General features: G+C 36.3%; 1 protein-coding gene and 1 pseudogene across 1 annotated transcript in view; both read left to right on the top strand.

The window, feature by feature from the left end:
• The window catches only part of LOC121971456 (delta-1-pyrroline-5-carboxylate synthase 1-like), a 64,138-nt gene extending 52,218 nt beyond the window's left edge, over positions 1 to 11,920 (top strand). The window contains exons 18-21 of the mRNA XM_042522735.1: positions 9,237 to 9,303; positions 9,400 to 9,470; positions 11,037 to 11,109; positions 11,665 to 11,920. Coding sequence (XP_042378669.1) covers positions 9,237 to 9,303; positions 9,400 to 9,470; positions 11,037 to 11,109; positions 11,665 to 11,688 — 235 coding nt within the window. The 3' untranslated portion in view covers positions 11,689 to 11,920. The remainder of the gene's footprint in view (positions 1 to 9,236; positions 9,304 to 9,399; positions 9,471 to 11,036; positions 11,110 to 11,664) is intronic.
• A 4,304-nt stretch (positions 11,921 to 16,224) lies between these two features.
• Positions 16,225 to 18,419, top strand: LOC121971459 (annotated as a pseudogene).
• The last annotated feature ends 1,401 nt before the right edge of the window (positions 18,420 to 19,820 follow it).

The raw sequence follows: 19,820 nt of genomic DNA, 5'->3' as shown, positions 1-19,820 counted from the left end.
CTAGGGTCCTTACTAGGAGTTTGAGAAGAACCAACACCAATATTTGACCTCTTCCTATTTAATAACCAAAAAAATTCAAAAAATAAAATACTTAATTAAACCAACAATGAAAGAAAAGGTTTAAGACTTTATGGAAAATACTCTAAGAAATTTTATTTTCCAATTTTTTGGTTTTTAAGAGTTCAGTGAAGAACTCTTGGCAAAAAAAAATGGAGAGGGGGCAAGTGTAAGGGGACTGGGGTTCTTTTATAGGCAATATCCGGACGCCCGGAGCTAACTCCGAGCGCCTAGACCTTCAAAACTTGGGGTGCCTCTACAAAATCATAGACTAATTTTGTAAAGGTGAGGCGAGGTACTTAGACTGTGTCGAGGCGTTGATCAGTGAGATTTTTTTTTTACAGATTTAGAGAAGTTATTAAAATTTTTTAATTATGTTAAAACAAATTTAATTAAGTAAAAAAAATAAATGTATAAAAAATTTAATGAAGTTGTTTTAAAAAGATTAAGTTAAAATAAATTTAATTAAGTTGTTAAAAAATTAAGTTAAAAAAATTACTTAAGTTATTAAAAATTCAATTAAGTTGTTAAAATTTAAGTTAAAAAAATTACTTAAGTTATTAAAAATTAATTAAGTTGAAAATTAATTAAGTTATTATAATTTAAGTTCAAACAAATTACTTAAGTTATTAAAAATTAATTAAATTGAAAAATTAATTAAGTTGTTAAAATATTAAGTTAAAAAACTAAAAAATCTTAGTTTTAAAAATACTTATCTAAAATTAGTCCTTAAATGTCTAATTTTTAGTTACTAGCTAGCTATACAAAAGATAACAGTTTTTACTTGATTAGTCAAATTAAGTTATATTGCCCAGTTAGATATTTGCTGAAAAAAGAACTACTTAACTTGATCAATATATTATTATATTTATAGCCCAGACTTGTTTTGATGCACTGATATAAGTATCTAAAGTCCAGGCAAAAGGCCTACACATCTCACGTCATTCTAGATTTTTAAATACACAATCAAGGTGGACCTAATGTATTTATGAGATACTCATTACCTAGATCTATAGGATCATACTTTCTAAGGGTTCAACCTGGACTAAGGCCAAAATAAATTTTGAACAATAAGAAAATAAGAATTTTTAGAAAATATAAATAAAAATTAGCTTAGAATTTAAAAATTATTTAAAGAATTATCCTCCCCTTAATCTAAGGTCTTATTTTTATTTTTGTTTTTGTAAAAATAATATACTATGATTATTTGTAGATATGATAGATTTTAAAGTAATTAATTATTTTTAAATTAAGATTTAAGTTAGTTAATTTAATTTTAATTTGATTTAAGTTAATTTCATTTATGTTAATTTAATTTAAGTTAATTTAATTTAATTTTTAATTCTTATTCATTTCACCCCGTCTAAGTTTTCAGACAAAGGGATCCTATAATTTTATGAGATGAGTTAAGTTGAGTTTTAAGATTTGGTTTAAATTGGGTTAGATTCAAGTTTAGTTTTGGGTTCAAGAAGCAGTCATTCTTTGGATAAACGTCTAAGCTGTGGTGAATCACCTGGACATCATTAGAGTAACCATGCCTTTAAAATTTTCTAAATAGTCCTGCCCATTGAACTTAGTACAAAACTTTGGTCTAACTAACTAGGATTAATAAGGGATAGGTTCAATTAGTTCCACTAAACCAAATGCACCAAGTCGAAGTCATATCTTCCTAGACATGCATAGACAGATAGAGTTTTCCTAACCTACTATCATCCAAAACTTCTCCAGTGTTGTTTGTCAAGTTAAACTATTATTCCTTTTTAACCTAGTCCTAATTACCCAGCCAGGTAAATTATTATTTTTGATGTATCAATTAATTTAGAATCTTCCCCTGAATTATTAAATTTCGGGTTTTAGTTTTATGTTTGTGTCAATTTACTTTGCAGTTATAATAAACTTGATTATAGTTAATGTTTAGATTAATTCCATATTTACTTTATTTAATCTTATCTTTTAATTTCACTTTATCTTTTAGGTTTGTATTTAGTTTAGAAGGTTTAATTTTTGAAATTAAGGTTGAATTATTTGGTTCATTTTGATTTGGTTTTAGGTTATGTATTTTATTCTTAGATATATAATACTGATTGAGCCCTACTTGCTTGATTAGACAAGCTTTAGTTAGTTTCTTATTTTGGCTTACAAGTGATATGAATGCTTTGTTTGTTGAATTGGACTTGTATTCGAGTTCAGATTTATTATATATAGCTCGTTGAGATCCAAGTATCATATCTAGGTACTTGGATATGGTTGTGAATTTTTCTAATAATTCTTTTAGATTGATTACTTCAGTTTTAATTTAGAGTTTTCTTCCTCAAGTTTTTCGACTTGAGTTGGGTTAGTGTTTTTTGTTTGGAAGTTTGTTTGGGAGTTAAGTTGTTCCTTAAGGTGTTGATTTCCTTAAGGAGTGTGTTATTTTGTTTTTCATATTTAATTAATTATTTATTAAGACAAGCAATAATTTTAAAGAATTTTGTAGTTAAAATAGGTTGTACCTCATTGAAACCATTGAAAACGAGTACTGACTCATAGCTTGACTCATATTCGAACTCGTTATCTTGATCCGTCTCGCTTTCTGATTCTAGTCTGGATGCTATCAACGCGAGGTAGTTGTGATGCTTCCCATCTTCGACGTTTGATTCTTCGAAAGATGCCTCATCCTAAGTCACATTTTCTCCTTCCTGCATTTTTATATTAAGTAATTTTTTCAGAGGTGAATCTTTTTCGGTTACCTTTGCCTCGTTTGTTACTTCGTGTAACTCGATGAGTTTATCCTAAAGTTCCTTTGCATTTTCATGCTGGTCGATGCGGTTTAGTTCCTCCTTCGTGAGTCCGTACTGGATCATGTTTATTGCCTTCGAGTCGATCTGGGCCTTTTTTTATCTTCCAGATTCCATCTTTCTCGGTCGATGGATACTTTAGTTGCTGTAACACCCCACCCTCCACTCTACTAGTCTGTGAGAGTGGGACGTTACTAGACTATTAACTTTACTTAACTAGTATTGCTCACATGTTGATAGTTATACTTATAACTCTTTTACAAACTCGAAACATGCAATAAGTAACAGCTGAAACATAAATAACTCATCTATACATTCTACTCAAGCATTTGTTCTCAACTAAAACTATATATCAATCTGGGCATGCATGCAACAATAATACAACTCAAATAATGGAACTAATGTGCATAGCAATTTAAGTGGAAAAATTCTAAATACATAAAAGCATTCTATGAATAAACCATCAACATGAAAGAATAGTTCTAACAATGCAAAAAGAACATAATCCACCTAAATTTCACTAACAATCTAAATGCAAAATTTTAATAAATTCTTTAAGAAAATCCCAAGGCTTCCATAGTCCAGATATTACACATCCATCTCACATCTCCTTGTCGTCTTCCTTCACTATAGCTTTCCTTTCCCTTTATCTGCAGTAAGAGGAAAATGCAACTATAGCGAATGCTTAGTAAGCGATATCTAACTCACAAAACTCGGATATGCATGTGAGCAGGAAGAAATCTAAGAACCGAATGCTTTAAAAGAAACACTACTCATGCTCATCTAATAGCAAAGGAATCAAAGCAGATGAAATGTTAAACATGTAAAGTTGCTCATCTAATAGCACATAACAATAAGGAAACCAAACAACATGCTAGAATAGAAGAAAACTAAACTTGTTGATTTTTAAACTCATGTGAAGCTTATTTCATTTGTTCCCAAAACTTATACTCTTATACTTCAAAATAATAATCTCTTGGGCCCAGGCTTAGTACCATTGCGCGCTCCCTAATAGAAACGGAGGTAGCGAACCACAAGTCCTACGTGTTGGGATCTTAGATGGCTAGAGGGGGGGTGAATAGCCTCTTAAAAACTTAAACAAAAATTTCTACAGAAAACTTGTTAGCACAGCGGAATTAGAAAACTAAAACAAGAAGGAAACAAGCACACTAACACACTGATTTACGAGGTTCGGGGATAACTTGCCCCTACTCCTCGGTGTGTCCGTAAGGTGGACGAGTCCTTGATCTTCGGTAGATCACACCCCGGATGACTCCGGCTAATGAAGCTCTCCTTCTCGGTGGATTAACCTCTCCACAAAGTCTCAAGAAAGATATATGTTAAAGCACAAGACTTACAGAGCTCGGTGGCACAGAAGAATGAAATGAAGCTTACAACCACGCGAGGATCAGTGGAAACAGAGAACTTCACAGACAGCAGTTTCTCACCCGAGAGCTCAACCCGAGAGCTCAAGAACTTAGCACACCACAACGATCAACAGAACGTTTTTCACTTTCTTGCTTTCTTGTTCTTTCCTCTCGCTTTTTTACTGCTTCTTAAGCCTCTATCCCCGCTGTCACGGATCGTGGTCAACTGCGCAGAATCATCGCCGCAGCCCAATCCTCTTCCTCCTTACTAGTCGAACTCACACCAATGAAACAGGTCTTCACCGTCTTCGAGCTCGAACCAATCACCAGGAGTCGCGGATCGCACCCGGATCACACCAAGAGCCGTTGCCTCATGCACCATGAATCACAGCGGAAAGGCCATTTGTCGTATTCCTATTATGGACTTAATTTGAAATTAAGCTCGAATGATACCGTGATCCTGCAAACTCAAAAGCTAACACGACAGAGGGTTATATCATATATCGTAAATCAAATGCGGAGGAATCGCAAACAATAACAAGTTCGATTGTGTGTGGATCGGTCTCAGATCGATCCATGGACCGATCGAGCATATCCTCGACGGTCCACTCTTCTCGACGGTCGTGGAGACCGAGCCAGGATCCTCCACGACCGATCCATGCCTTTCTTCGAGAAGATATCTCGATCGGTCCGCATCGATCGATTACACGAGCAGTGCTATCGAAAGCTTCTGATCGGTCCGCACCGATCGATTACACGGTGCTACCGAAGTTTCCGACGGTCACTGCACCGATCCATAGAAACTCGTTTCACACACCGATCGACCCGCCGACCGATCCATGTCTCATGATCATCGATCGGTTCGCCACCGATCCAATGTACCATGGAATGTCCACTAGGTCCCTCTCGACCTATTTGGCCCAGAGAACGAGCTCCCGAGCCCTCTCTCGACCTAGTCCGGAGAACGAGCTGCCAAGCCCTCTTCGACTTCATCCGGGTCCAGAACGAGCTACCGAGCCTCTCCCTACCCGGTCCAGAGAACTCTCCTCCTAGTCCCGAGAAGCACTGAGCCCTCTCCGACTTCTCCGGTCCAGAGAACGAGCCACCGAGCCCTCTCTGACCTAGTCCGGAGAAGGTCCATGTATACCTAGTAAAGTCATCAATAATCACTAAACAGTATCTACTTCCATTTAATGAAATAACACTACTGCAATCAAACAAATCCATATGTAATAAGTCTAAGGCAGTAGTTGTACTTACAGCGCTTTTACCTTTATGAGGCGCTTTAGTTTGCTTACCCTTCTGACATGCATCACACAATTTGGTCTTTTGGTACTTGATGCTTGGTAAGCCTCGCACTAACCCTTTGTTGACCAGCTTCCGGATATTCTTCATGTTCACATGAGCCAACCTCCTATGCCAAAGCCACGATTCTTCTTCTTTTGACATGAAACACTTAGCAAGAGCATTAGTAGCACTTTTAAAAGAAACTTGATAAATGTTATCTACCCTTGTGCCTACTAGTACCGTGTCAAGTGTGTCAATGTTTTTGACTAGACATTGACTCGAATGAAACTCAATTGTGTAACCCGTATCACACAATTGACTGACACTTAGGAGATTAAAAGTCATCCCCTTGACTATAAGGGCATTCTTGATTTGGAGGCATTCAGATATATGAATGTCTCCAACTCCTATAACCTTAAGACTACAATTGTTACCAAATGACACATTACCTCTATTTTTGTTTTGAATGGTAGAAAACAGTGACTTGTCCTCGATCATGTGCTTGGAGCATCCACTATCAACAAACCAAGTTGATAGACGCTCCCCCTTTACCAATGCCTACAAGACACGAAAGATAGATGTTTTAGGTACCCAAATCTTGGGACCTAATGCATCTACAATGAAAGACTTAGGCACTCATGCCTTTGTTACCTTCTTCCTAGTCTCATGAACCCTAGAAACATGCGATCTATGAAATTGGGTTCTTGACACTAAAGAAATAAAGCTAGACTCCTTAGGTTGGTATCCTAATCCAGCCTTGTTGTAGACCGCCCTTTGGGCATTTAGAATCATGTCTAGGGTCTTAGAGCTAGTTGAGAATTTCTCAAGCATTTTCTTGAGTTTCTCAACCTCACCCTTCAAGGCCTTGTTCTCATCCTCAAGGAGCTCTAGATGTAGGTCATCAACCTCATCTTCCCTAAGAGCTCTCAAGTTTTCTACTTCTTCTTTTAATGATTTATTTTCTGTTTTTGATTTTTTAAGCAAGGTAGACAAATGTGTAATAGTCTTATAACATTTTTCTAAGTGAGAAGAGGTTACCTCTTCATCATCCGAAGATGATGAAGCCGCGGCTGAAGTGCTTGAGTCATCACTCTCGGACTCGGACTCCTCCCTTGCCATGAGTGCCAATTGCCGAGTACTCTTCTCCTTCTTCTCTTCCTCCTCCGATGAGCTTGAGGAAGATTCATCCCAAGTGGCCTTGAGAGCTTTCTTCTTCTTGGCCCGTTCCTCCTCTGAGTTTTGACACTCACTCCAGTAGTGGCCACTCTTGCTACACTCATAGCAAGTAACGTTAGACTTATCAATATTTTGATCTACAGTTTTACCTTTGTATCTCCTGCTTCTTCTCATGATCCTCCTCACAAAATTTGCCATCTCGCTTGATGATGATCCACCTTCATCATCGGACTCGGAGGAGGATGAAGATGAAGGAATCTCTTTCTCCTTCTTCTTTTCTTTCTTTCTTCTCCCATCCTTGCTCTTTTCTCCTGCAACCAAAGCTATACCTTTCTCCTTTTGACCTTTGTTAGCAAGTTCATGAAGTTCCATTTCACAAAAGAATTCATCTAACTTTACAATTGAAAGATCCTTAGAGACCTTGTAGGCATCTACCATAGATGACCACAAGGCACTCCTCGGAAAGGCTTTTAGAGCGTACCTTACAAGATCGCGATTCTCCACGCGTTCATCCACGGAATGGAGACCATTGATGATCTCTTTGAATCTTCCATGTAGCTCACTTACTGTCTCATTTTCCCTCATGGTGAGGTTTTGGAGTTGGTTTAGGAACAAGTCTCTCTTGGCGATCCGAGAGTCCCGAGTTCCTTCTTAGAGCTCGATGAGCTTGTTCCATAAATCTTTTGCACTCGAGAATGGACCTACCTTGACGAGTTGGTCCTTGGCAATCCCACATTGTAAGGTGACTACCACCTGCATCGCTTCCCTTTACGAGTTTGTTCGGTAGACCACCTTGATGAATCGAGTTCCTTACCTTCTTCGTCCTTTGGTGGTGTGAATCCTTCCTTGACCGAGAACCACATGGAGATATCAGTCTTGAGGTAATACTCCATGCGGCTCTTCCAATACTGGAAATCTGCTCCATCGAAGAAGGGTGGTCCAATGGTGCTGAATCCTTCCTTCATGGCCATCTTGTTGCTCCTTAGAATGTTAGTCCAGATGAAGAGCACCAAGTTCTGATATCACTTGTTGGATCTTAGATGGCTAGAGGGGGTGAATAGCCTCATAAAAACTTAAACAAAATTTCTGAGAAAACTTGTTAGCACAGTGGAATTAGAAAACTAAAACAAGAAGGAAACAAGCACACTAACACACCGATTTACGAGGTTCGGGATAACTTGCCTCTACTCCTCGGCGTAATCCGTGGACGAGTCCGATCTTGAGATCACACCCCTGATGACTCAATAATAGCTCTCCTGTGGATTAACCTCTCCACAAAGTCTCAAGAAAGATATATGTTAAAGCACAAGACTACCAGAGCTCTATGTAAGAATGAAATGAAGCTTAACCACGCGAGGTCTGGAAAGAGAACTTCACGTAGCTTTCACCGAGAGCTCAACCCGAGAGCTCAAGAACTTGGCACACCACAACAGTCAATGTAACGTTTTCACTTTCTTACTTTCTTGTTCTTTCCTCGCTTTTTCTACTTTGCTTCTTAAGCCTCTATCCTCATCACGGATCGTGGGTCAACTGCAGCGAGAATCATCGCTACGGCCAATCCTCTTCCTCCTTACTAGTTCTCTGTGAACTCACGCAGTAAAGTCCAGGTCTTCGAGGCTGTCGCCCGAGCTCGAACCAATCACCGGGGAGTCTGCCCAGGCGGATCGCGGCCCGGATCACACCAGTGGCCAGGTTGATGCCTCAAATGCACCAGCGCGCCGCCAACCCGCTACGCAGTAAAGGCCAGCAATACGCATGGTGTCGTTAGTGTCTAGATGCCACATCGTTTGAGCAGATCGAGATCATGAGAAAAGAAGATGAGAGAAGTGAAAGAAGGATCCTTATTTTGGATCTTGTAGGAGATGTCATTACCGGGAGGCACGTCGAGTTCACAAGAATTTGAGGATGAGCAAAGGACCTCACACAAGATGTGGAATGAATGTCTAACAATGAGGTCTGAGAGTGACGTGGAGGGATGAAGAGGAATGGCAACAAGTTGTAGAAGGTTGACCAGGCATGTCTCGCAGGGCATGCAGTTGGCTGGTGGAACAACACTGCATGGTGTGACAAGTTGATGTAGAACAAAGAGAGATGATAGCTGGAGAAATTGAGAAGGGAGAGAGATTTTGTATGAGTAAGGATGTTTGGATATCATATAGAATTTGAGAATAGGAAATATTATATTCCATTTATATAGACTCGAACTAAACCCAGAAGAACTAATGCAGGATGAAACCTACTCGTTAAACTAATAACCTTCTTGATCCACTACATCGAACAAGCACAAAAGGCCTGTCATCCTGTCAAAAACCTCATAGTGGCTAGAGGGAATAAATGTGAGCTTAGCATGAATAAAGACAACATTCTGTTCATATGGGATCCAAGGTTCAAAGTTTCTAAGAGAGGCAAAGGATGCTGCCTAGTTAGGAATTAAATTCTTGAAGAAGGGAAAATAATGCTTAGTTTGAATAATGTGTTGGCTGCTTTTTCTATTTTAATATGTACATATTTAGATAGTTAAATGTCTAGGCATTTATATAATAGAAGTTAAATATGCTTTCCCCATTTTCAGCGCTGCAGTATTTCACAATGCAAGCACACGCTTTTGTGATGGAGCTCGTTTTGGACTTGGAGCAGAGGTAAGCTTTCTTTCCTCTCAGTAAATGACTTCTCTAGTGTATATAAAAATTTGGAATATACTTTTTTAATGATATTTTTGTTTATATCTTGAGAAGGTTGGTATAAGTACAAGTCGGATTCATGCTCGTGGACCTGTTGGAGTTGAAGGATTGCTCACTACTAGATGGTAAGTTGCATATTAAGAAATTCAACCTGCTCAATTGATTATACTCTTCGTTCTTTTCTTTACTCATATACCTTGTAGGATTGCTTGTTAGATTATAACTAAAGCTATTGGCCACTTTAGCAAGATGATTTTTGCAAAACTAAACCTGATGCTCCTTATGAATAATATAAATAAAAAAAATTAGTATATATTTGATAACCAAAAAAATCATGATGTATTTGTTATAATGAAGAAAATAATAAGGTATCAATGTCTCAAGCATATCCTCTAAATTCTGCAATTTTACATTCGATTCACGAACCAAAAACCCAGCTTTTGGAGAATATTGTTTTTTTTAATCAAAACATATATTTGTATAAAGAAACTATCAGAGAACAGATTATGATCTCATAGGAATTACAGGAGGATTTACATTAACACAGGAATCTCATATGTGGAATCTATATATTCTCGTACAGTTGTCTCATGCGTTTCACATTAACATAGTTTCCAATTGTAATTTTTATTATTATTCACAGATTACACGAGCAACACAATGTTCCCCTGATGTTTGTAAGTTCAACAAATATCTCGATATTTCCCGGATGGAGATAAAGCACAACTAACATTCAAGATTAGAATGAGCTAATGAACAAATATTTTGAACATTACATTGCACTGTGTATTAGCCCATAGCTAGTGCACTAATGAGATTGCATGGATACAAAGCTGTAGTAGTCTAGGCAGTTAGAGATAATGAAATTTAATTATCCATTTGAAAAGGAACCCCAGTTGTGATGAATAATTCATTTTTTTTTCTGTTTAAGTGAAATTATGAGAAAAGGCAATGTTCATGGTGTTGCATTTAGTAGTTGTTAAAGACAGTGGAAGAGAGTGGGGATAATTATTGGAGTTAATCTTAGGTACTACCCTCCGTCTTAATAGAGATTATCATTATTATCATTTTACAACTAAGTATTCAACACTCTTCCTCAAACTAAAGCTAGTTCAATGATATTGTAAAACCCTATCTTATTATAAATATGTTCAACTCTTGAACCTTTCAAACATGTAAAATAATTTGTTAACTGACCATTAGAAGTAACAAAAGTGATATGTTCTCCTTGGAAAAAAGAATCTAGCTAACTTTCTAAGACTACTTCTTCCCTTAGACTTGATATAGCTCTTTTGTTAATGACGTCTGTAACTTCAATAAAGTGCATTTAATGAGCATCCTAGTTTTCTTAATGAAAATCCACGTAAAGGAAAAGGAAAATCCACCAGTTATGTGGCCATAAAAAATAATGTATTTTTGAAACTATAATCAAAGACACAAAATGAAGCTTTCAGATAATCTAACCAAATGAAGCTTTCAGATAATCTAACCATTGATTAGAAATTCATTCTTCAATTCTGTTTGGTCCTCAATGTGCTATTATTGTTCGTTATAGAATATTGCCGTCTATTGCCTTCATGAGTACCTTTGCATGTCTTGGTGAATAGGCATCATAAAAATGCTGCCTTTAGTGAATTTATAAAATATAAAATGTTCTTGCTATTGTATGAACTTTTTCTTCTTGTTTCTAGGATTTTGAGAGGTAATGGACATGTGGTCGATGGTGATAAGGGATTAGTTTACACACACCTGCATCTTCCACTGGTAAGTCGCAAATTTCATTGCTTTATTTTCTTCTTATTTTTTTGTAAATTCAGTCTGTCAAGATTTTAACTCTGTTTATGAATGCATGAGAGTTTGTCCAAACCTAGACTTTCGAGATGGCTATGGTGTAGATAAATTAGAATAGAGCTTTGGGCAAAAGAAGTTTGATTTTGCCTTATAGTCAATTAATCGGTCTGCCTAATCCTGTTTGTGTACCTTACATTTTTTTATAAAGTAGCAAATCTATGGCAACCCTGAGATATTAGTATGTCTGTTATGGAATCGACACTCATGCTTGATCATTGGCGATGCTACATGAAACATTTGTTTCTAAAATCATGCAGACGGATGAACCATTCCATTCTTCTATTCTTTGATACCGTGGTTAACCAGTTGAACTAGCCGCTCAGGCCGGTTTTAACTTAGGTCTCATCCCGTAACTATAGCATTTAGGTACAATGTCCATAAGAGTTCCTTCTTTAGTTACTGACAAAATATTGTTTCCTCTAATACTCCTGCTATATTCTACTTATCCATCTACGATACCTTTTACAGGCAAGCGAGCAACGAAGTGGTTAATCTTTTGGCTTTTCTAGTATTCCAAGAGTGGATCTCCAATATTTCCAAGAGTTTTCGTTTCTTGCAGCCTAGAACTCTCCTCAAGTAGTTTAGATTTTTCCTTGAGTAGTTTAGTTGACGGTTCATCAAATTGAGGTCACATCTACACTGTTATAATAATTGTTATATTTATTTATTTATTTTTGATAAATTGCAAGCTTGGCTAGAAATTTCAAATTTGTTTTTCTTGATCTCTATTTTTTTTCAAGCATTACTTAGATTTGGTGGTTCTTTGGAAGAGATACAATAAAATGAGAACATTTCATTTTGCCTCATAATTGTTTAGCTTAGAAAGTCCTTCCCAGAACCCTACCCAGACACACAAGGGCAGCTTTAGAATAGATTTGGGGATTACAAAACCATTGGTGATAAAATGAATTTTCAAAAACCTCGAGAGCCTTTTGTCTTCTCTTCGACTCCACAATCTTTCGGCATCGATCTGTCTATGTTTTCAACATTCTTCTCCCCTATTCATTTTTTTTTCTATTTCTCCAATGTTTTCGACGTCAAATTTGGAATGCAAACATGCTATTTTTGGATCCCTAATTCGTCTGGCGACCTATGTATGCTTTGAGTCGTCTGACCATAGTTGAACTGTAAAAAAAAAAGCCTATTTCATTCCACCCTACTAGACTAACACCTTTTAATAACACTATTTGTGCACAGTTCACTCTTCCATGTTTCTCCTCTGTATCGTCACAAAGAAATAGAAGAATTACAAGGTGCAATGCACTGCACTCTGCATCTTCAATTCTTAACTTGTTGGTGCTGCAATAACTTGTTAGTGGTATGTCTCTATGAGTGGAGCAGAGTTTGAATTCCAAATGGGATGAATATGTTAGAGGTCGGCTTTTGAATGTTTTGGATTTATCTACCTTCAAAATTGATGCACCTGGATTATGAAAAAAAGAAACTATCAGTGCTTAATTTCCAGAGACGAAGGAATATTAAACTAGCAAAGGAGAATCAAAATTGTTCTTTTCCCCTTCTAATTAATAGGAGTTTTCCTTTTGAGCCGAAAGATTAAGCACAAGAGCATTGAATAAGATTAGATCACGTGCAGAATCAGCTTTGCAGATCTTTGCTGATATCACTTTGATCAGGCACAATTATCTCTTAAAATTTTAATCACTAACATGTGGAGATGCAAGTGTAGCCTTTAGATTGTTTTTTTTAGAAAAATATTTAAAGAAAAAAATAGCATTCAGCAATTTGCAATGTCTTTTTGGATCTTGTTTGCAGGAATCCTTGTTGGCTCAATGAGTCAGATCGTGTTTTGTCGGTCCATGATGTGTTTGATTCTGTTTCGAACATGATTCGGTCAGTATTTCAGGTTTTATTATCAAGGGTTGAGGTTAAGTTTATTGCTTTTGCCCCAAACAAGGAATTCATCTCGGCCGGCTACGAATTCACAATTTCCTCATAATGTACTTTGACGGAACTAGTTCCGTCCACCCTTGATGAATTCACCTCCGTCGAGCTAGTTCGGTCTTGAATGGACTCTTTGTTGGATTACAATTTCTACATCCAAACATAGCACTGGCCTTGGTGCCTCACAATGATAACCTTCTTCGTGGAAGGAGGAGCTTGAGTTTATGTCAAAAGAAGCTGTTAAAAATGGTCCAAGACCGAGCGCAATCTGTTTCAAAATGATTAGTCACTCGAGAAGAGGTATGGGCCCTCACACTTGACCAAAGAGACTTTAAAAGGCACATGGAAGTGCTCAAGGGAGGCACCCTTCTCATTACTGTTGCATTGTTGCTGGTATGGCGAAGAGAAGAGAAAAGAGAAGAATGCAGCAACACCTGTGGCTCAAGGAAGCATCCAAAGGGATCGCATTGATCCTTGTTGATAGAGATCGAGATTGGATCATGCGATCCTTTTGGATCCCTCCTCCGGCCACAATTTATTCCTACTACCTCCTTCCTTTTATTCTCGATAAAATCTCGCTGAATTCTGTAGGCAAACTTCCTCAGTGTCTAGTTCTGATCCAAAAGCAGATTTTGGTGATCTTGTTTTTCTTCAAAACTCGAAACTCTTTTTTCCCTTCTTTTTTTTTGTGATTCCTTGAAAGAGCAGATTGAAGAAATTTGGAGTCTGAATAGCAAAGTCTATCAGTGTTTTCAAATCCGAACTGGAACCTGAATCGATGGTTTAACTGCTTAGTTCTTTAAGACCATGGGTCTTCCCGTTAAAAATAGGCCAAAAATCAAGTTCTTTTAAAAATGTTAAATTCAATGAAGAATAGTCCAGCGTACATAGTTCTTATCCATACGGATCTTAGGGAAGGATCCAATAATATTGGATGTATTATATGTAATTTTATTCTATATTATAGAGATTATTTTTGCGATTTAAAGACATATCACAGCAATTTATTAGATTCAATATTTTACATAATTTTTTTCTCTCTCGATTAGACACTTATCAACCTAAGAAATTGCGATCAAAATTTTAGATTTAATGTACACTACTTGCAACCCCAAGAATATACGTACATAGACGGATCAATGGGCGATTAAATCAATTGCACTTTAGAGAAAAATATTGACTTACCATATTTCAAGTGGGAGAGTGAACATTATAATTTACAATAATAAGGGTATGAGTTTGAGCAAGGATTTCAAATTTATTTATTTTATAAGATTGTAAAATAAATAACTATTAAATAATTAAAAATCTACTATAAGTGTACTTTATAAAGGTAAATTTGTATCTGCTCCTTTAGTTTTGAAAATAAAAATTGTTTATATTTGATTCATAAATTAATATTGTGTAATTATTTAAATGGATTTTTTTGATGTCGACAACTTTCTGAATTAGACCTTTATGTTTTATAACCCAAATTGGACACTTTAGAGAAAAATATTGACTTACCATATTTCAAGTGGGAGAGTGAACATTACAATTTACAATAATAAGGGTATGAGTTTGAGCAAGGATTTCAAATTTATTTATTTTATAAGATTGTAAAATAAATAACTATTAAATAATTAAAAATCTAATATAAGTGTGCTTTATAAAGGTAAATTTGTATCTGCTCCTTTAGTTTTGAAAATAAAAATAAAAATTGTTTATATTTGATTCATAAATTAACATTGTGTAATTATTTAAATGGATTTTTTTGATATCGACAATTTTCTGAATTAGACCTTTATGTTTTATAAGCCAAATTGGACACTTTTTAGTTTTTAGGGCCAAATTACACTCCACTATTTTACCAAGTAATTTGATTAAAAAAAAATCAAACTATGTAAAATTAATTAAGTAAATTACAGGAGATAATAATTTAAAAGTATAATATAAATATTTTAACTTTGATTAGTAACAAAATAATTTTAAAACTATATTAGTAAAAATTAGAATTGTTATCGAGGACACTGCAATTTCAAAAATATTAAAATAATACTTTATTAATGTGGTAGTAACTTTGACTAAAATGACTCCTAGGTCAAAATTACTACTCATAAAATATTATTGTATTAAAATATATTTTTAATTTAATAAAAAATATTCTAATTTAGTGAAAATTAAATCAACTTAATCAAATTCATAATTCATTTCAATACTAATATAGCATTTTTTATATTATAATAATTTTAAACAAAGTTGTTATATATTATAATAATTTTGAATAAAATTATTAGATGAGGTTTTATTAGACGCACGAAATTGATAATAATAGATAAAATTTACGCTAGTTCTCAATCACAATTTAAATTTTACATACAATTATTTCTATGTCCAAAAAAAATTTATTTCTATTACTTAACCAAATATAATGAATATTAGTTTATCTAATTATTCCTCATATTTTTAAGTACAAAAAATTTAAAAATAAATATAAATTTTCTTAAATTTGACATATTAAAATAGAATTTAGTATATTTTCTATCAAATTGAGAATGATTTTTTTCTATCTCAATTGGATGGAAAATAAAATATATATTCTCTTTAAATGATGCTCAATTGGATGGAAAATATATTTGATTTCTTTTTAAACTATGCTAAATTTAAGACAAATTATATTAAATCGAAAAAAGTCATATTTAATTTAATAGAAAATATATTTGATTCTAATTTAAAGTACTAAATTTAAAAGAAATTATACTTATTTAAAACTTTTTTATTTAAAAAATATAAAGTGAAATTAGATAATAATATTTATATGAGGGAGTAAAATTTTATATATAGAAAATGGAAATAAAGTTTTTTTTTTTTTTGTGGACATGGAGCCTTTTGCATGTAGAATTGAAGTTGTGATAAGGGATTTTAAGACAATTTACCGATATTAAAAGGTGCTGTGTAAATATTTTTGAAATAGTAAGGCGGTTAAACAAACGGTTAAGGCAATTATGGAAACTCCGAGGACTGGTTTGGTAATCGCAGTTTAATATTTCCTTATTAGGATGGTTTTAAGTGGCCCCCAACGCCACCAAGAGCCAATCACCCGGCACCTTTTTGCCCTTTTGCTCCTCGTGCCTTTCAGTTTCCCATATCAAAGAGCGCACTCGAAAAGGCAAAGGCCACCACCAATTCAATCAGTGGAAGCTACGCTTCGTCCATCCATAGCCATTTAGATCCCCACTCCTTCCTCACTCTTCCTTCTCCAATCCATGTAAACCAAGGTCAGAGTAGAAGACGAAGCTGACTTCTGGCGATTTCTGGTGGCTGGCTGCTTTCCGTAGTCTATAGGTTCGATTTCTTCGAAATTTTCACAGATCTTGATTGGGAACGGTCAAAATTGATGCTTTGGGGCGATCGATGAGTCTGCGCTCGATCGGTGATTAAATCCCGTTTGATTCTTTCGGGCGCTCTTCTTCTCACCCTTCTCCTCTTCCTCCTTCAATCCACGCAACCAAGGTCTGAGGAGAAGACGAAGCTGGCTTCTCGTGACTTCTGGTGGCTGGCTGGTTTCTTCGAAGTTTTCACAGATCTTTGATTGGGAGCGATCAAAATTGATGCTTTAGGGCACTCGGTGAGTGTATGTTCGATCGGTGATAATATCCCGTTTGATTCTCTCTGCGGATTTTGCGTTCCAAGAGAGGAGTCTGGGAGATGATGGCGAGATTTCTTCCTCCCGCGTCGATACAGTGCTTCCCCAGATCAAGTTGGTTCCTTGGCGAGAAAAGGAATTGGGGCGGGTTCGTGGCTGGAAACTGGACTCGGGAAGAGAACAAGCTGTTTGAGAATGCTCTGGCTGAGTTCGACAGGGACACCCCTGACCGCTGGGAGAAGGTGGCGGCTTATATCCCGGGCAAGACCGCGAGGGACGTCGAGAGCCATTACCGTAATTTGTTGGAAGATGTGAGCAAGATAGAAGCTGGACGGTTTCCATGTCCTGGCTACGATTCTTCTTCTTTTAGTATGGAGTGGGATAGCGATTACGGCTATGAAGCTGTGAAGCAACCTTATTGCATCGGCAGGAAGAGGTCAGGGGCGTGTGCATCAGATCAAGAAAGAAAAAAAGGAGTCCCATGGACTGAAGAAGAGCACAAGTAAGTCACTTAGATACTATGCTCATTCAGTTTCATAAGCTTTGATTCACTAGCATATTGTCATCTATGAAGTTGGTGTTTAGCTTACATAAATCTGTTTGGTGTACCTTGTAACTTATGTAGTTTATGGCTGCTGGTGCTTGAACTGAATCAGCCTGGTTTTGAAATATTGCGATTTCTTGTGTTCTAAATGATAGATCTAAATGGGCATGCTTTAGATTTAAGTAGTAATAGCAGAAATTTTTCATTCAGTTGAAGCTTTACTATGATATCATAGAATGACTTTGAGTCCTGCTCATCTTCTATTATTCTTTTGTTAATCTTTCTTACAAGCCTTTTTGTTCGAACCATTTCATTATTGTCCATGGCTCAAGTTTAATCCAACTTGATTCTGAAATAGGATGAGGATGGTAAACCATAAATCTCTATTTAGCTTCTTCCTAATGGCTACTTAATCGATCTTTAACATGTTAACTAAATACTCAATTTGTTGTTTTTACAGGCGATTCCTACTCGGACTTAAAAAGTATGGTAAAGGGGATTGGAGAAATATTTCTAGGAACTTTGTGATTACTAGGACCCCTACTCAAGTTGCTAGTCATGCCCAAAAATACTTCATCAGACTAAATTCGGGTGGCAAAGACAAGAGGAGATCCAGTATACATGACATTACTACTGCCAATTTGCCAGATAATAGGCCTCCTTCCCCGTCTCAATCATCTGTTCTCACCACTCAGTTAGTCTCATTGCCAGGCCCCTACTCAACTAACCATTCAGATTGGCCTGATGAAGCAACTGGTGTTCTAAGTTCATTAATTAAAGGAAGTCAGTTCATGCAAACCCATCATGGAACAGCAACCTTATGAGATGAAGATAGAAGCTCATGCATCTAGGAGTTGCATTCGTCATGGTGTTGTGGTTCACAGCATCTAGAAGTCATCATCACCTTCATGGTTGAGATTATCTATATGTGAGGATTGAACCTACGGCGAATGAATGATTAGATTTCCCCACGATGTAGGGAGAATTCGTGGTTCTCTTCTCCCCTGTATTCTTCTTCTTCCTCATGATTTATACTATACCACTATACAGTTCATAAATAAAGTTGTAACTCAGCAAGGCACTAGCCTGTGTTCTTTCTCTTATGTACTTCGATGCTATAAGATATGTGTGCAAGAAGCACACCTTTTCTAATTTGATGTCCAAAAGTAATCTGATCACTGTATCAGTTTGCTAAGGCCAAAAGCACTTATGAGTTGATGCACTAAAGTGACTTCTGGTGCAGGCCAAGAGCAGAATCGGTTCAAAACTGGTGCCTTAATGGGAGGACAAATGCACGTTTCTGTTGCACCTCTATTCTCAGCTTCCCTTTACTAAATTTGGCGTGAGCTTGTATGATATGCATCTACAGTCTTAAACTTGATCGTGTGTTTGTTCACTCTAGTTTCACGTCTGAGATTAGTATGATTCTGTTGCTTATGGTGACTGCAGGGCTTCAGGAAACAATTTTTCCTACGATTAAAATAGGATGAAAGTGAACAGATGGACGATAAGCAGAGAACCATAAAAGGTAAGTTCACTTATATTGTTGCTAATTCGTTATTGCAACCAACGATAAGGGTTATGGGGATGAGTCACTGGGCATTTTCTTACATGGCAACTTTGTTTATGGGCCAGTTTCGCCACTTAAACTAGACTGATTTTTTCCAAACTAATATCTTGCCTGTGTCCCATTGCCACTCTGGCCACTTTCACTATAGTTGGATCTGAGTCTCTGTTCCACTATCTCGGCATCTCGTTCCTCTCTTTTTTTTTTTTTCAGCAGTCTTATTCTTTGATTGTTATGGGTATTCTCGTATAAAGCTAAACTCTGACCAACAGAAAGAAACTGTTTCCACAGTATCAGATAGTCAGAGTTGCCTTCTTTGATGCTGCACTATCATATCCTGAATCTTCTTTTCATTTACATTGTTAACTCATTTTCGATGAATGTGAAAATTCTGGTGAATGAATTTTTGGGCCCTAAACATTGCTATAGAGAGAATAGATCCTGTTCATAAATGTTATCTGGAACAAGGATTGAATGAGCATCTATAACATTTGTGTTAATTAGCTTGATTCAGTATGATATTCTCCTATTCTTTTCATTTTCTCATGTGCTTCATCTGCCACTGTTGCTATTGCTGAAATAGCATTGATGCCATGGCTGCAACTATGAGCAAGTGCCACAGCACTGGTCCCACAATTTGCTAAACAAAAGGCAAAAATAAGAATCAAGCCAATAGAAAACAGCAAATGTTCACACTTTTGTCAGGTATGTGACATCAAACTCCATTTTCTTTTGGCAAGATGCTGAAACCTTTTGTGCCAGCTGTATCAAGTTTTTAGCTTTGAATAAGACCTGATGCATGACATCTTGCCCCTTTTTTTTTGTTTTGGTCTGTTTCACAACTGTTCAAGGGCTTTATCTGCATCAACTAGGTGGGCTGTAAAGAGGTGCTTCCTTGCATTATTCCATGGGCAGTACTGTTTGAGTGCCGATAATATATATCTAAAGAAAGTGTCATGGTTTGGTCTAATAGGGAATTTGATCTG

This window comes from Zingiber officinale, chromosome 4A, assembly GCF_018446385.1.
Source record: "Zingiber officinale cultivar Zhangliang chromosome 4A, Zo_v1.1, whole genome shotgun sequence".
Taxonomy (NCBI): domain Eukaryota; kingdom Viridiplantae; phylum Streptophyta; class Magnoliopsida; order Zingiberales; family Zingiberaceae; genus Zingiber; species Zingiber officinale.
This window is presented reverse-complemented; position numbering and strand designations above follow the sequence as displayed.